The sequence below is a fragment of the Bombina bombina genome, chromosome 3, assembly GCF_027579735.1.
Source record: "Bombina bombina isolate aBomBom1 chromosome 3, aBomBom1.pri, whole genome shotgun sequence".
Lineage (NCBI taxonomy): Eukaryota > Metazoa > Chordata > Amphibia > Anura > Bombinatoridae > Bombina > Bombina bombina.
In genome coordinates, this window is record NC_069501.1 from 12,209,230 (window position 1) to 12,224,355 (window position 15,126).

Here is a 15,126-nt window from a genome sequence, read left to right on the forward strand (position 1 = left end):
CTAATAGGTTTGACTGTATCTGCAGTGCCCATCACTCTATAGAGGTTACTAATATGTTTGAGGGTATCTGCCCTGCCCATCACTCTATAGAGGTTATTAATAGGTTTGAGGGTATCTGCCTTGCCCATCGCTACATATAGGTTACTAATAAAGTTGAGGCTATCTGCCCTGTCCATCACTCTATAGAGGTTACTAATAGGATTGAGGGTATCTGCAGTGCCCATCACTCTATAGAGGTTACTAATAGGTTTGAGGGTATCTGCAGTGTCCATCACTATATAGAGGTTACTAATAGGTTTGAGGGTATCTGCAGTGTCCATCACTATATAGAGGTTACTAATAGTTTTGAGAGTATCTGCAGTGCCCATCAGTCTTTAGAGGTTACTAATAGGTTTGGAGTATCTGCCCTGTCCATCACTCTATAGAGGTTACTAATAGGTTTGAGGGTATCTGCCTTGCCCATCGCTACATATATGTTACTAATAAAGTTGAGGCTATCTGCCCTGCCCATCACTCTATAGAGGTTACTAATAGGATTGAGGGTATCTGCAGTGCCCATCACTCTATAGAGGTTACTAATAGGTTTGAGGGTATCTGCAGTGTCCATCACTATATAGAAGTTACTAATAGGTTTGAGGGTATCTGCAGTACCAATTACTCTATAGAGGTTACTAATAGGTTTGAGGGTATCTGTAGTGCCCATCACTTTATAGAGGTTACTAATAGGTTTGACTGTATCTGCATTGCCCATCACCCTATAGAGTAGTGCTTTCCAAACTGTGTGTCGGGACACACTAGTGTGTCGGCAGCAGTGTGTAGGTGTGTCCCTGCTTCAGCACAAATTTTTTTAAATTTTATTATTATTTTTTTTGTGGGGGTTTCTGACTTTCCACCTGCTTGCTACGCATATCACATGGTTGACACGTGATTGATACCTAGGGGGTCACAGATCATCTTATCATATTGCCTCTATAGAGGTTACTAATAGGTTTGAGGGTATCTGCAGTGTCCATCACTATATAGAGGTTACTAATTGGTTTGAGGGTATCTGCAGTGTCCATCACTATATAGAGGTTACTAATAGTTTTGAGAGTATCTGCAGTGCCCATCAGTCTATAGAGGTTACTAATAGTTTTGGAGTATCTGCCCTGTCCATCACTCTATAGAGGTTATTAATAGGTTTGAGGGTATCTGCCTTGCCCATCGCTACATATATGTTACTAATAAAGTTGAGGCTATCTGCCCTGCCCATCACTCTATAGAGGTTACTAATAGGATTGAGGGTATCTGCAGTGCCCATCACTCTATAGAGGTTACTAATAGGTTTGAGGGTATCTGCAGTGTCCATCACTATATAGAAGTTACTAATAGGTTTGAGGGTATCTGCAGTACCAATTACTCTATAGAGGTTACTAATAGGTTTGAGGGTATCTGCCTTGCCCATCGCTACATATACGTTACTAATAAAGTTGAGGCTATCTGCCCTGCCCATCACTCTATAGAGGTTACTAATAGGTTTGACTGTATCTGCAGTGCCCATCACCCTATAGAGGTTACTAATAGGTTTGAGGGTATCTGCAGTTCCAATTACTCTATAGAGGTTACTAATATTTTTGAGGGTATCTGCAGTGCCCATCACTTTATAGAGGTTACTAATAGGTTTGAGGGTATCTGCAGTTCCAGTTACTCTATAGAGGTTACTAATATTTTTGAGGGTATCTGCAGTGCCCATCAATCTATAGAGGTTACTAATAGGTTTGAGGGTATCTGCCCTGCCCATCACTCTATAGAGGATATTAATAGGTTTGAGGGTATCTGCCTTGCCCATCGCTACATATAGGTTACTAATAAAGTTGAGGCTATCTGCCCTGCCCATCACTCTATAGAGGTTACGAATAAGTTTGAGGGTATCTGCAGTGCCCATCACTCTATAGAGGTTACTAATAGGTTTGAGGGTATCTGGAGTGCCCATCACTCTATAGAGGTTACTAATAGGTTTGAGGGTATCTGCATTGCCCATCACTCTATAGAGGTTACTACTAATAGGTTTGAGGGTATCTGCAGTTCCAATCACTCTATAGAGGTTACTAATATTTTTGAGGGTATCTGCAGTGCCCAGCACTTTATAGAAGTTACTAATAGGTTTAAACGTATCTGCAGTGCCCATCACTCTATAGAGTTTACTAATATTTTTGAGGGTATCTGCAGTGCCCATCACTTTATAGAGGTTACTAATAGGTTTGAGGGTATCTGCAGTTCCAATCACTCTATAGAGGTTACTAATATTTTTGAGGGTATCTGCAGTGCCCAGCACTTTATAGAAGTTACTAATAGGTTTAAACGTATCTGCAGTGCCCATCACTCTATAGAGTTTACTAATATTTTTGAGGGTATCTTCAGTGACCATCACTCTATAGAGGTTACTAATAGGATTGAGGGTATCTGCAGTGCCCATCACTATATAGAGGTTACTAATAGGTTTGGTGATATTAGTGATATACATTGTTCTGCTGAGGCCACTTCTAGGTTTCATGCTTTGTTTCCTGTCTGTAATGCTGTGCGTCCTGTCTGTAATGCTTTGTGTCCTGTCTGTAATGCTGTGCGTCCTGTCTGTAATGATGTGTCTCCTGTATGTAATGCTTTGTGTCCTGTCTGTAATGCTGTGCGTCCTGTCTGTAATGCTGTGTGTCTTGTCTGCAATGCTTTGTGTCGTGTTTGTAATGCTGTGTGTCCTGTCTGTAATGCTGTGCGTCTTGTCTGCAATGCTTTGTGTCGTGTTTGTAATGCTGTGTGTCCTGTCTGTAATGCTGTGCGTCCTGTCTGTAATGCTGTGTGTCCTGTCTGTAATGCTGTGCGTCTTGTCTGCAATGCTTTGTGTCGTGTTTGTAATGCTGTGTGTCCTGTCTGTAATGCTGTGCGTCTTGTCTGCAATGCTTTGTGTCGTGTTTGTAATGCTATGCGTCCTGTCTGTAATGCTGTGCGTCCTGTCTGTAATGCTGTGTGTCCTGTCTGTAATGCTTTGTGTCCTGTCTGTAATGCTGTGCATCCTGTCTGTAATGCTGTGCGTCCTGTCTGTAATGCTGTGCGTCCTGTCTGTAATGCTGTGTGTCTTGTCTGCAATGCTTTTTGTCGTGTTTGTAATGCTGTGTGTCCTGTCTGTAATGCTGTGCGTCTTGTCTGCAATGCTTTGTGTCGTGTTTGTAATGCTGTGCATCCTGTCTGTAATGCTTTGTGTCCTGTCTGTAATGCTGTGCGTCCTGTCTGTAATGCTTTGTGTCCTGTCTGTAATGCTGTGCGTCCTGTCTGTAATGCTTTGTGTCCTGTCTGTAATGCTGTGCGTCCTGTCTGTAATGCTGTGTGTCTTGTCTGCAATGCTTTTTGTCGTGTTTGTAATGCTGTGTGTCCTGTCTGTAATGCTGTGCGTCTTGTCTGCAATGCTTTGTGTCGTGTTTGTAATGCTGTGCGTCCTGTCTGTAATGCTTTGTGTCCTGTCTGTAATGCTGTGCGTCCTGTCTGTAATGCTTTGTGTCGTGTTTGTAATGCTGTGTGTCCTGTCTGTGATGCTGTGTATCCTTTCTGTGATGCTGTGTATCCTTTCTGTGATGCTGTGTGTCCTGTCTGTGATGAGTTGTATCCTGTCTGTAATGCTGTGTGTCCTGTCTGTGGTGCTGTGTGTGTCCTGTCTGTAATGCTGTGTGTGCCCTGTCTGTGGTGCTGTGTGTGCCCTGTCTGTGATGCTGTGTGCCCTGTCTGTGATGCTGTGTGCCCTGTCTGTGATGCTGTGTGTCCTGTCTGTAATGTTGTGTGTCCTGTCTGTGGTGCTGTGTGTGTCCTGTCTGTGGTGCTGTGTGTGTCTTGTCTGTAATGCTGTGTGTGCCCTGTCTGTAATGCTGTGTGTGCCCTGTCTGTGATGCTGTGTGCCATGTCTGTGATGCTGTGTGCCCTGTCTGTGATGCTGTGTGCCCTGTCTGTAATGCTGTGTGTGCCCTGTCTGTAATGCTGTGTGTGCCTTGTCTGTGATGCTGTGTGCCCTGTCTGTGATGCTGTGTGCCCTGTCTGTAATGCTGTGTGTGCCCTGTCTGTAATGCTGTGTGTGCCTTGTCTGTGATGCTGTGTGCCCTGTCTGTGATGTTGTGTGTCCTGTCTGTAATCCTGTGTGTCCTGTCTGTAATGGTGTGTTCTATCTGTAATGCTGTGTGTGTCCTGTCTGTAATACTGTGTGTCCTGTCTGTAATGGTGTGTTCTATCTGTAATGCTGTGTGTGTCCTGTCTGTAATACTGTGTGTCCTGTCTGTAATGCTGTGTGTGCCCTGTCTGTAATGCTGTGTGTGCCCTGTCTGTGATGCTGTGTGCCCTGCCTGTGATGTTGTGTGTCCTGTCTGTAATCCTGTGTGTCCTGTCTGTAATGGTGTGTTCTATCTGTAGTGCTGTGTGTGTCCTGTCTGTAATACTGTGTGTCCTGTCTGTAATGCTGTGTGTTCTATCTGTAATGCTTTGGAGGATACTAACAGATTTCATGGGTGGGGAAATTAACTTCCATTTATATTTTCCTCTCACAGTTTCATCTTCAGTGGAGTATTTGCTATTTATTCTTCCTCTTATTTCCAATAGGTTTTGTCCCCTTCACAGTTCTTGGTCACTGTCCCCCTGTGGGGTCTGAGCGGGTTTAAGCAGCGGAAGTCTCGCCGTTGGCGTTATTATACCCCAAGTGGTGTCCGACTGATGACACCTGTCATGGGACCTGAGAAGCTTCACCAGTGGCTGGAGATAGAGCAGTTCAAGAAGGGCACTTGTCATTGGCATGAGAGTGACGTTAATATCCAGGGGGACCTTGTACCAGCCCGAGTGATCAGCGTCTTTCAGAAACTTCTGCACAACGCTATCCCTTTCTGCAGCCTGTCTGGTAAGTAAAGCGCAACCTTCACTGATGATAATATACCTGAGCTGTTGTCCTCACTGAAGTCCTACAACAAGACTACAGATAGTACAGGGCAATTCATAGGCTGGAACAAAACTAAGGGTTAAGGCCCTAAAGGGTGAGTGCTGAGTTTGCCTGTTTTGTTACTGAAACGGAAACCTCTGTTACTTTTGTACTTGGAGAGGACTGCAGGCAGTGGCGTCACTAAGGTTGGTGTCACCCCGTGCGGTAAGTTATGGTGTCACCCCCCCTCCCTCCAGAAAGCAGACACACACAAACACAAAAACACAGGCACACACACACATACAAACACTCAGACACACTTAAAAACACACTCAGATGCACACACAAACACTCAGAAACATACTCAGACACACACACAAAAACACTCAGACACACACACAAACACACACACACAAAAACATTCAGACACGCACACAAAAACACCCAGGCACACACACACAGAAACACTCAGAAACATACTCAGACACACACACAAAAACACTCAGACACACACACAAACACACACACACACAAAAACATTCAGACACGCACACAAAAACACTCAGGCACACACACAGAAACACTCAGAAACATACTCAGACACACACACAAAAACACTCAGACACACACACAAACACACACACACACACAAAAACACTCAGACACACACACAAAAACATTCAGACACGCACACAAAAACACTCAGGCACACACACAAACACTTAGACACACACACAAAAACACAGGCACACCCACAGAAACACTCAGACACACACAAAAGCACTCAGACACACACACACACAAAAACACTCAGACACACACACACACACAAAAGCACTGACACACACACACACAAAAACTCAGACACACACACATACAAAATATTTAAACTGCACTGCATTAATTATAAAACTCATGCCTAGAGCTGCTCCCTGGCTCAGCAGAGCATCAAATGAAAGATAAACAGAGCACTCTAAAAATAAATCACTAAAGGCTTAGGCGCGCAAACTATGAAAATTCTGCTCTCTGACTCTGTTCCAAGTCTGTCAGTGCACAGCCCTGGGCCTTGTGCCTACCGCTTTTTATGGCCAAGAACCTCTGCTCTCTGCCCACCCCCAGACCCCCCGTCCGCCCTCCCTTCCGCCCTCCCTTCCTACCTCTTCAGTGTGCACTTAGTGAACCGTAACCGTACCGGTCTGGTGGGCATCATACGTGGCTCCTTCACTTTAGAGACAGTGTCAGACAGTCATGCGTTCAGGTGCCAGGCATCCCCCTCATGATTTCCCAGTTCCCGTTTAGAGAGACAGCACAGCAGTGAGTGACTCCACTGCTCCACACGTCACTGAGCAGTGAGCAGATAGGCAGGCAGGTTTAGGCTAGCAACGCAACTTTGCAAGCCCCACGGCATTCCCACAACATTCATAGTGATATTGGGCAGGGGAGGAGCAAAGTACAAACAAGCAAAAGCAGCCGGGAAAACTATTTGTGGAAATTGCAGCGCTGGCTCAAGGGGCAAAAAAATGAAGTGTCTACAACTTCCCCAGTCCCACATATGTTCACAAATGCTGGCCCCTCTAATAAAAAATATATGCATCTCTACATTGTATTTCTTTGAATTTCAATAAAAATTTAATTTTTTTTTTTTTTGGTGGTGTCACCCCCTGGAGGGTGTCACCCGGGTGCGGCCTGCACCCCCCTAGTGACGCCACTGCTGGTTTGGCTATCTGCTATATGTGGATGGGTGTCTTTCGGTAAGTATGTTTTCATTACTTTTCAGACACTCTCAGCTATGGTCTGGCACTTTATGTATTAATATAAAGTTTTAAATATATGTATTATACTTATATTTGCCATGAGTCAGGTTTATGTATATTTCTCTTGTAAGGTGTATCCAGTACACGGATCATACATTACTTGTGGGATATTCTCCTCCCCAACAGGGAGCTGCAAGAGGATCACCCACAGCAGAGCTGTCTATATAGCTCCTCCCCCAACTGCCATTCCCCAGTCATTCTCTTGCAGGTTTCGACATGGGTAGTTGCTAGAGAGATGTGGTGCATTAATGTAGTTTATCTTCAATCAAAAGTTTATTATTTTCAAATGGTACCGGAGTTGTACTATTTTAGCCTCAGGTAGAAAGTTGAAGAAGAGTCTGCCTGAGGTTTTTGATGATCTTAGCAGTTTGTAACTAAGATCCACTGCTGTTCTCACACATAACTGAAGAGATGAGTAACTTCAGCTGGGGGAATGGCGTGCAGGGTCTCCTGCTCTGAGGTATGTGCAGTTAAAAAAAATTCTAGAGAGAGGATAAGCTAGAAAATGCTGACAGTACCTGATTTATTTAAGGTAAGCCTGATTACAGTGATTTAATAATGACTGGTATCATGCTTGCTGTAAAGGGTAATATTTTTGTTATTTACTCTCATTACTGAATAGATATAACGTTTGCTTGATGTATATAAACGTTTATTACAAATGGTGATAAAACTTTATTCTGGGACCCACATGGCTGACTAGATTTTGCCTAGGGATAGTTTTTTATGGCCCTCTCACTGTGAGTACAGGTTGGGAGGGGCCTAATTTCAGGCCTAAATCGTGCAGTAGTTTTTGCAGCTTGAGACTTCCAGCTTCCCTGAAGGAGTCCACTGAACATACAGGACCTCTCTAAAGGGTTTTTGTACCTTCCAAAGTCATTGTATGGGCAGTTAGGGTCACAGCAGAGCTGTGGCAGTTGGTTGTGACTGTTTAAAAACGTTTATATCGTTTTTTTGATCCGGTTTTGAAACTAAGGGGTTAATCATCCATTTGCAAGTGGGTGCAATGCTATTTAAGTCTATTATACACACTGTAAAAATTTCATAAAATGTACTGCTTTTTTCACTGTTTTGCAGTTTCTGTGATTGTTTTTTTCTCTTAAAGGCACAGTACCGTTTTTATTTTTTGCTTGTTCACAGTTATTAAAGTGTTTTACAAGCTTGCTGGTCTCATTACTAGCCTGTTTAAACATGTCTGACATAGAGAAATCTCATTGTTCATTATGTTTAGAAGCCATTGTGGAACCCCCTCTTAGAATGTGTACCAAATGCACTGATTTTACTATAAGCTATAAAGATCATATTCTGGCTTTAAAAGATTTATCACCAGAGGAAACTGACAAGGGGGAAGTTATGCCGACTAACTCTCCCCACGTGTCAGAACCTATGACTTCCGCTCAAGGGACGCCCGCTCTAGAGGCGCCAAGTACATCTAGCGCGCCCATAGCGTTTACCTTTCAAGACATGGCGGCAGTTATGGATCATACCCTTACAGCGGTATTGTCCAAACTACCAGGGTTACAAGGAAAGTGAGACAGCTCTGGGACTAGGAAAAATACAGAGCACTCTGACACTTTAGTAGCTATGTCTGATATTCCCTCACAATATGCAGAAGCTGAGGAAGGAGAGCTTCTATCTGTGGGTGATCTTTCTGACTCAGGGAAGATAATTCAACCTGATTCTGATATGTCTACATTTAAATTTAAGCTTGAACACCTCTGCGTGTTGCTCAGGGAGGTTTTAGCTGCTCTGAATGACTGTGACACCATTACACCAGACAAATTGTGTAGATTGGATAAATACTATGCAGTGCCTGTTTACACTGATGTTTTTCCAATACCTAAGAGGTTTTCAGAAATTATTACTAAGGAATGGGATAGACCAGGTGTACCGTTCTCTCCCCCTCCTGTTTTTAAAAAGATGTTTCCCATAGATGCCGCTACACTGGACTTATGGCAAACGGTCCCTAAGGTGGAGGGAGCAGTCTCTACCCTAGTGAAGTGTACAACTATCCCAGTCGAGGACAGTTGTGCTTTCCTAGATCCAATGGATAAAAAGTTAGAGGGTTACCTTAAGAAAATGTTTATTCAACAGGGTTTTATTCTCCAGCCTCTTGCATGCATTGCCCCTGTCACTGCTGCTGCGGCCTTCTGGTTTGAGTCTCTGGAAGAGGCTCTACAGGTAGAAACCCCATTGGATGATATACTTGACAAACTTAAAGCTCTTAAGCTAGCCAATTCATTTGTTTCTGACGCCGTTGTTCATTTAACCAAACTAACGGCTAAGAACTCAGGTTTTGCTATTCAAGCGCGTAGGGCGTTATGGCTTAAATCCTGGTCAGCTGACGTTACTTCAAAGTCTAAGCTTCTCAATATTCCCTTCAAGGGACAGACCCTGTTCGGGCCCGGACTGAAGGAGATCATTTCTGATATTACTGGAGGAAAAGCTCACGCCCTTCCTCAGGATAGGTCCAACAAATTAAGGACCAAACAGACTAATTTTCATGCCTTTCGAAACTTCAAGACTGGCGCAGCATCAACTTCCTCTAATACTAAACAAGAGAGAAATTTTGCCCAGTCCAAGCTGGTCTGGAGACCTAACCAGGCTTGGAACAAAGGAAGGCAGGCCAAAAAGCCTGCTGCTGCCTCTAAGACAGCATGAAGGATTAGCCCCTGATCCGGTAACGGATCTAGTAGGGGGCAGACTTTCTCTCTTCGCCCAGGCTTGGGCAAGAGATGTCCAGGATCCCTGGGTGTTGGAAATTGTGTCCCAGGGGTATCTTCTGGACTTCAAAGCTTCTTCCCCAAAAGGAAGATTTCACCTCTCACAATTATCTGCAAACCAGATAAAGAGAGAGGCATTCTTACATTGTGTTCAAGACCTCCTAGTTATGGGAGTGATCCACCCAGTTCCAAGGGAGGAACAGGGGCAAGGATTCTATTCAAATCTGTTTGTGGTTCCCAAGAAAGAGGGGACCTTCAGACCAATCTTAGATCTCAAAAGCCTAAACAAATTTCTCAGGGTCCCATCCTTCAAAATGGAGACTATTCGAACCATCCTACCTATGATCTAGGAGGGTCAATATATGACTACCATGGACTTAAAGGATGCTTATCTTCACATTCCGATACACAGAGATCATCATCGGTTTCTCAGGTTCGCCTTCCTAGACAGGCATTACCAGTTTGTAGCTCTTCCCTTCGGTTAGCTACGGCACCAAGAATCTTTACAAAGGTTCTGGGGTCACTTCTGGCGGTCCTAAGGCCGCGGGGTATAGCAGTAGCCCCTTACCTAGACGACATTCTGATACAGGCGTCAAATTTTCAAATTGCCAAGTCACATACGGACATTGTTCTGGCATTTCTGAGGTCTCATGGGTGGAAAGTGAACAAAGAAAATAGTTCTCTGTCCCCTCTCACAAGAGTTTCCTTCCTGGGAACTCTGATAGATTCTGTAGAAATGAAGATTTACCTGACAGAGGCCAGGTTGTCAAAACTTCTAAATTCCTGCCGTGTTCTTTATTCTACTTCTCGCCCTTCAGTGGCTCAGTGTATGGAAGTAATTGGCTTAATGGTAGCGGCAATGGACATAGTGCCATTTGCCCACCTACATCTCAGACCGCTGCAACTCTGCATGCTCGGTCAGTGGAATGGGGATTACACAGATTTGTCCCCTCTACTAAATATGGATCAAGAGACCAGGGATTCTCTTCTCTGGTGGCTATCTCGGGTCCATCTGTCCAAAGGTATGACCTTCCGCAGGCCAGATTGGACAATAGTTACAACAGATTCCAGCCTTCTGGGCTGGGGTGCAGTCTGGAACTCCCTGAAGGCTCAGGGATCGTGGACTCAGGAGGAGGCACTCCTTCCGATAAACATTCTGGAACTAAGAGCGATATTCAATGCTCTTCAGGCTTGGCCTCAGCTAGCTGCGGTCAGGTTCATCAGATGTCAGTCGGACAACATCACGACTGTAGCTTACATCAACCATCAAGGGGCAACAAGGAGTTCCCTAGCAATGTTGGAGGTTTCAAAGATAATTCTATGGGCAGAGATTCACTCTTGCCATCTATCAGCTATCCATATCCCAGGAGTAGAGAACTGGGAGGCGGAGTCGACAAACTTTTCATCCGGGGGAGTGGGAGCTCCATCCGGAAGTGTTGGCACAGTTGATTCAACTTTGGAGCAAACCAGAACTGGATCTCATGGCGTCTCGTCAGAACGCCAAGCTTCCTTGTTACAGATCCAGGTCCAGGGATCCCAAGGCAGCACTGATAGATGCTCTAGCAGCGCCTTGGTCCTTCAACCTGGCTTATGTGTTTCCACCGTTTCCTCTGATCCCTCGTCTGATTGCCAAGATCAAGCAGAAGAGAGCTTCAGTGATTTTGATAGCACCTGCGTGGCCACGCAGGACTTGGTATGCAGATCTGGTGGACATGTCATCCTTTCCACCATGGACTCAGCCGCTGAGACAGGACCTTCTACTTCAGGGTCCTTTCAACCATCCAAATCTGATTTATCTGCGTCTGACTGCTTGGAGATTGAACGCTTGATTTTGTCAAAGCGTGGTTTCTCCGAGTCGGTCATTGATACCTTAATACAGGCACGAAAGCCTGTCACCAGGAAAATCTACCATAAGATATGGTGTAAATATCTTCATTGGTGTGAATCCAAGGGTTACTCATGGAGTAAAGTCAGGATTCCTAGGATATTATCCTTTCTCCAAGAAGGATTGGAGAAGGGCTTATCAGCTAGTTCCTTAAAGGGACAGATTTCTGCTCTGTCTATCCTTTTGCACAAACGTCTGGCTGAGGTTCCAGATGTTCAGGCGTTTTGTCAGGCTCTGGTTAGAATCAAGCCTGTGTTTAAACCTGTTGCTCCACCATGGAGTTTAAATTTAGTTCTTAAAGTTCTTCAAGGGGTTCCGTTTGAACCTTTGCATTCCATAGATATTAAGCTCTTATCTTGGAAAGTTCTGTTTTTAGTAGCTATCTCCTCAGCTCGAAGAGTTTCAGAGTTATATGCTTTACAATGTGATTCCCCTTATCTCATTTGCCATGCAGATAAGGTAGTGTTATGTACCAAACCTGGTTTTCTACCTAAGGTGGTATCTAATAAGAATATCAATAAGGAGATTGTTGTTCCGTCACTGTCTGTTACACAATCTTGACGTGGTTCGTGCTTTAAAGTTTTATTTACAAGCTACTAAAGATTTTCGTCAAACATCTGCATTGTTTGTTGTCTACTCTGGACAGAGGAGAGGCCAAAAGGCTTCGGCAACTTCTCTCTCTTTTTGGCTAAGAAGTATAATCCGCTTAGCTTATGAGACTGCTGGCCAGCAGCCTCCTGAAAGAATTACGGCTCATTCTACTAGAGCGGTAGCTTCCACATGGGCTTTTAAGAATGAGGCTTCTGTTGAACAGATTTGTAAGGCGGCGACTTGGTCTTCGCTTCATACTTTTTCTAAATTCTACAAATTTGATACTTTTGCTTCTTCGGAGGCTATTTTTTGGGAGAAAGGTCTTACAGGCAGTGGTGCCTTCCGTTTAAGCGCCTGCCTTGTCCCTCCCTTCATCCGTGTCCTATAGCTTTGGTATTGGTATCCCACAAGTAATGGATGATCCGTGGACTGGATACACCTTACAAGAGAAAACATAATTTATGCTTACCTGATAAATTTATTTCTCTTGTGGTGTATCCAGTCCACGGCCCGCCCTGTCATTTCAAGGCAGGTGCTTTTTATTTTTAAACTACAGTCACCACTGCACCCTATAGTTTCTCCTTTCTCTTGCTTGTCTTCGGTCGAATGACTGGGGAGTGGCAGTTGTGGAAGGAGCTATATAGACAGCTCTTCTGTGGGTGATCCTCTTGCAGCTCCCTGTTGGGGAGGAGAATATTCCACAAGTAATGGATGATCCGTGGACTGGATACACCACAAGAGAAATACATTTATCAGGTAAGCATAAATTATGTTTTCCTTTTGCAGACTATCAGTTTTAAAATTGGGAAAAACATATTTAGGAGGTTATTTTTTTCTTACCTGGGGTATAGTCTTTTCTTCGAAATTGACTGTTTTCATTAATTTTCACAGGCAAAATTAGGCTAGCGAGGCCGCACAATGCTGATATTTATTGCGTCATTCTTGGTGCTAGAATTTTTTTAGCGTGAAGGTACGTTCGTTGATGCAAATTAGTCATTTCTGGTGTCTTAGTAGACGCCAGGTTGCGTCTGCCATGACGCGAGTTGCGTCATTTCCAGATGTTGTTAGCGTAAAAAAATAAAATAATTTTGCGTTGTGCTTCATACTTGGCCCCAAATAATTTATTAATTTAAACCCCACTTCCTATATGCGCCTTGCCTTTTTTATGCTCAGAGGGCTATGCTGTTTGCATTTTTTTCCCTTTCCTGAAACTGCCATATAAGGAAATTGATCATTTTGCTTTATGTTGTTTTTTCTCTTACATTTGCAAGATGTCTCAATCTGATCCTGTCTCAGAAACCACTGCTGGATTCCTGCTGCCTGATAACAGTTCTACCAAAGATAAGTGTATCTGTTGTAAATTAGCGGAGATTATATCTCCAGCTGTGGTATGTAATAGTTGTCATGATAAGCTTTTACATGCAGAGAATGTATCCATCAGTACTAGTACAATGCCTGTTGTTCCTTCAACATCTAATGTACATGATATCCATGTGAATATAAAAGATTTTATTGCTGATGCGATTCAGAAGGCTTTGTCTGCTATTCCGCCTTCTAATAAACGTAAAAGGTCTTTTAAAACTTCTCATAAAGTTGATGAAATTTCAAATGACCGACAACATACTGAATTATCCTCCTCTGATGAGGATCTATCTGATTCAGAAGATCTACCTCAGATATTGACACTGACAAATCTTCTTATCTTTTTAAGATGGAGTATATTTGTTCTTTGTTAAGAGGTGTTGATTACTTTGGATATTGAGGAAACTAGTCATCTTGATACTAAAACTAGTAAATGTTTAAATTCTGTTTATAAACCTCCTGTGGTTACTCCAGAGGTTTTTGCCGTTCCTGATGCTATTTCTGATATGATTTCTAAGGAATGGAATAGGCCTGGTACTTCTTTTATTCCTTCTTCAAGGTTTAAAAAATTGTATCCTTTGCCAGCAGTTAGATTGGAGTTTTGGGAAAAAATCCCCAAAGTTGATGGGGCTATTTCTACTTTTGCCAAACGTACTACTATCCCTATGGAAGATAGTACTTCCTTTAAGGACCCTTTAGATATGAAACTTGAATCTTATCCAAGGAAAGCTTATTTATATTCTGGCTATCTTCTCAGGCCTGCCATTTTTATGGCTGATGTTGCAGCTGCATCAACTTTTTAGTTGGAAAGACAGAATAAGGAACAGAAAGCCAATCCTTTCTCCAAAGAATCTGGTTCCAATTGGAAACCTTCTTCAAGTTGGAATAAATCCAAGCCATTTAAGAAACCAAAGCCAGCCCCCAAGTCTGCATGAAGGTGCGTCCCTCATTCCAGCTCAGCTGGTGGGGGGGGGGGAGTAGATTAAAATTTTTCCAAGCCATTTGGGCAGATTCTGTCCAAAATCAATGGATTCAGAGTATTGTCTTTCAAGGGTATCGAATAGGATTCAGAGTAAGACCTCCTGTGAGAATATTTTTTCTCTCACATGTCCCAGCAAATCCAGTGAAGGCTCAGGTTTTTCTGATCTAGAGCTTTCTGGGGTAATCATACCAGTTCCGTTCCAGGAACAGGGTCTGGGGTTTTTTTCAAATCTGTTCATTGTCCCAAAGAAAGAAAATTTATTCAGGCCAGTTCTGGATCTGAAAATTTTGAATCGTTTTGTAAGAGTGCCAACTTTCAAGATGGTGACTATAAGGATTATTCTGCCTTTTGTTCAGCAAGGTCATTATATGTCCACAATAGACTTACAGGATGCTTATCTTCATATTCTGATTCATCCAGACCACTATCGGTTTCTGAGATTCTCTTTTCAAGACAAGCATTACCAATTTGTCGCTCTTCCATTTGGCCTAGTGACAGCTCCAAGGATTTTTTCAAAGGTTCTTGGTGCCCTACTCTCTGTAATCAGAGAACAGGGTATTGCAGTGTTCCTTATTTGGATGATATCTTGGTACTAGCTCAGTCTTTACATTCTGCCGAATATCACACGAATCAACTAGTGTTGTTTCTTCAAAGACATGGTTGGAGGATCAATTTACCAAATAGTTCCTTGAATCCTCAGACAAGGGTCACCTTTTTAGGTTTCCAAATAGATTCAGTGTCCATGACTCTGTCTCTAACAGACAAGAGACAAATAAAATTGGTTTCAGCTTGTTGGAACCTTCAGTCTCAATCATTCCCTTCAGTAGCTATGTGCATGGAAGTTGTAG

At 43.3% G+C, this 15,126-nt stretch overlaps 1 protein-coding gene across 1 annotated transcript in view; it reads left to right on the top strand.

Annotated features, from left to right (window-relative positions):
- MAB21L3 (mab-21 like 3) overlaps positions 1-15,126 on the top strand; it is a 176,481-nt gene that overhangs the window by 75,224 nt on the left and 86,131 nt on the right. Inside the window, exon 3 of the mRNA XM_053705720.1 lies at positions 4,612-4,903. Within this exon, the coding sequence (XP_053561695.1) occupies positions 4,612-4,903 (292 nt within the window). The remainder of the gene's footprint in view (positions 1-4,611; positions 4,904-15,126) is intronic.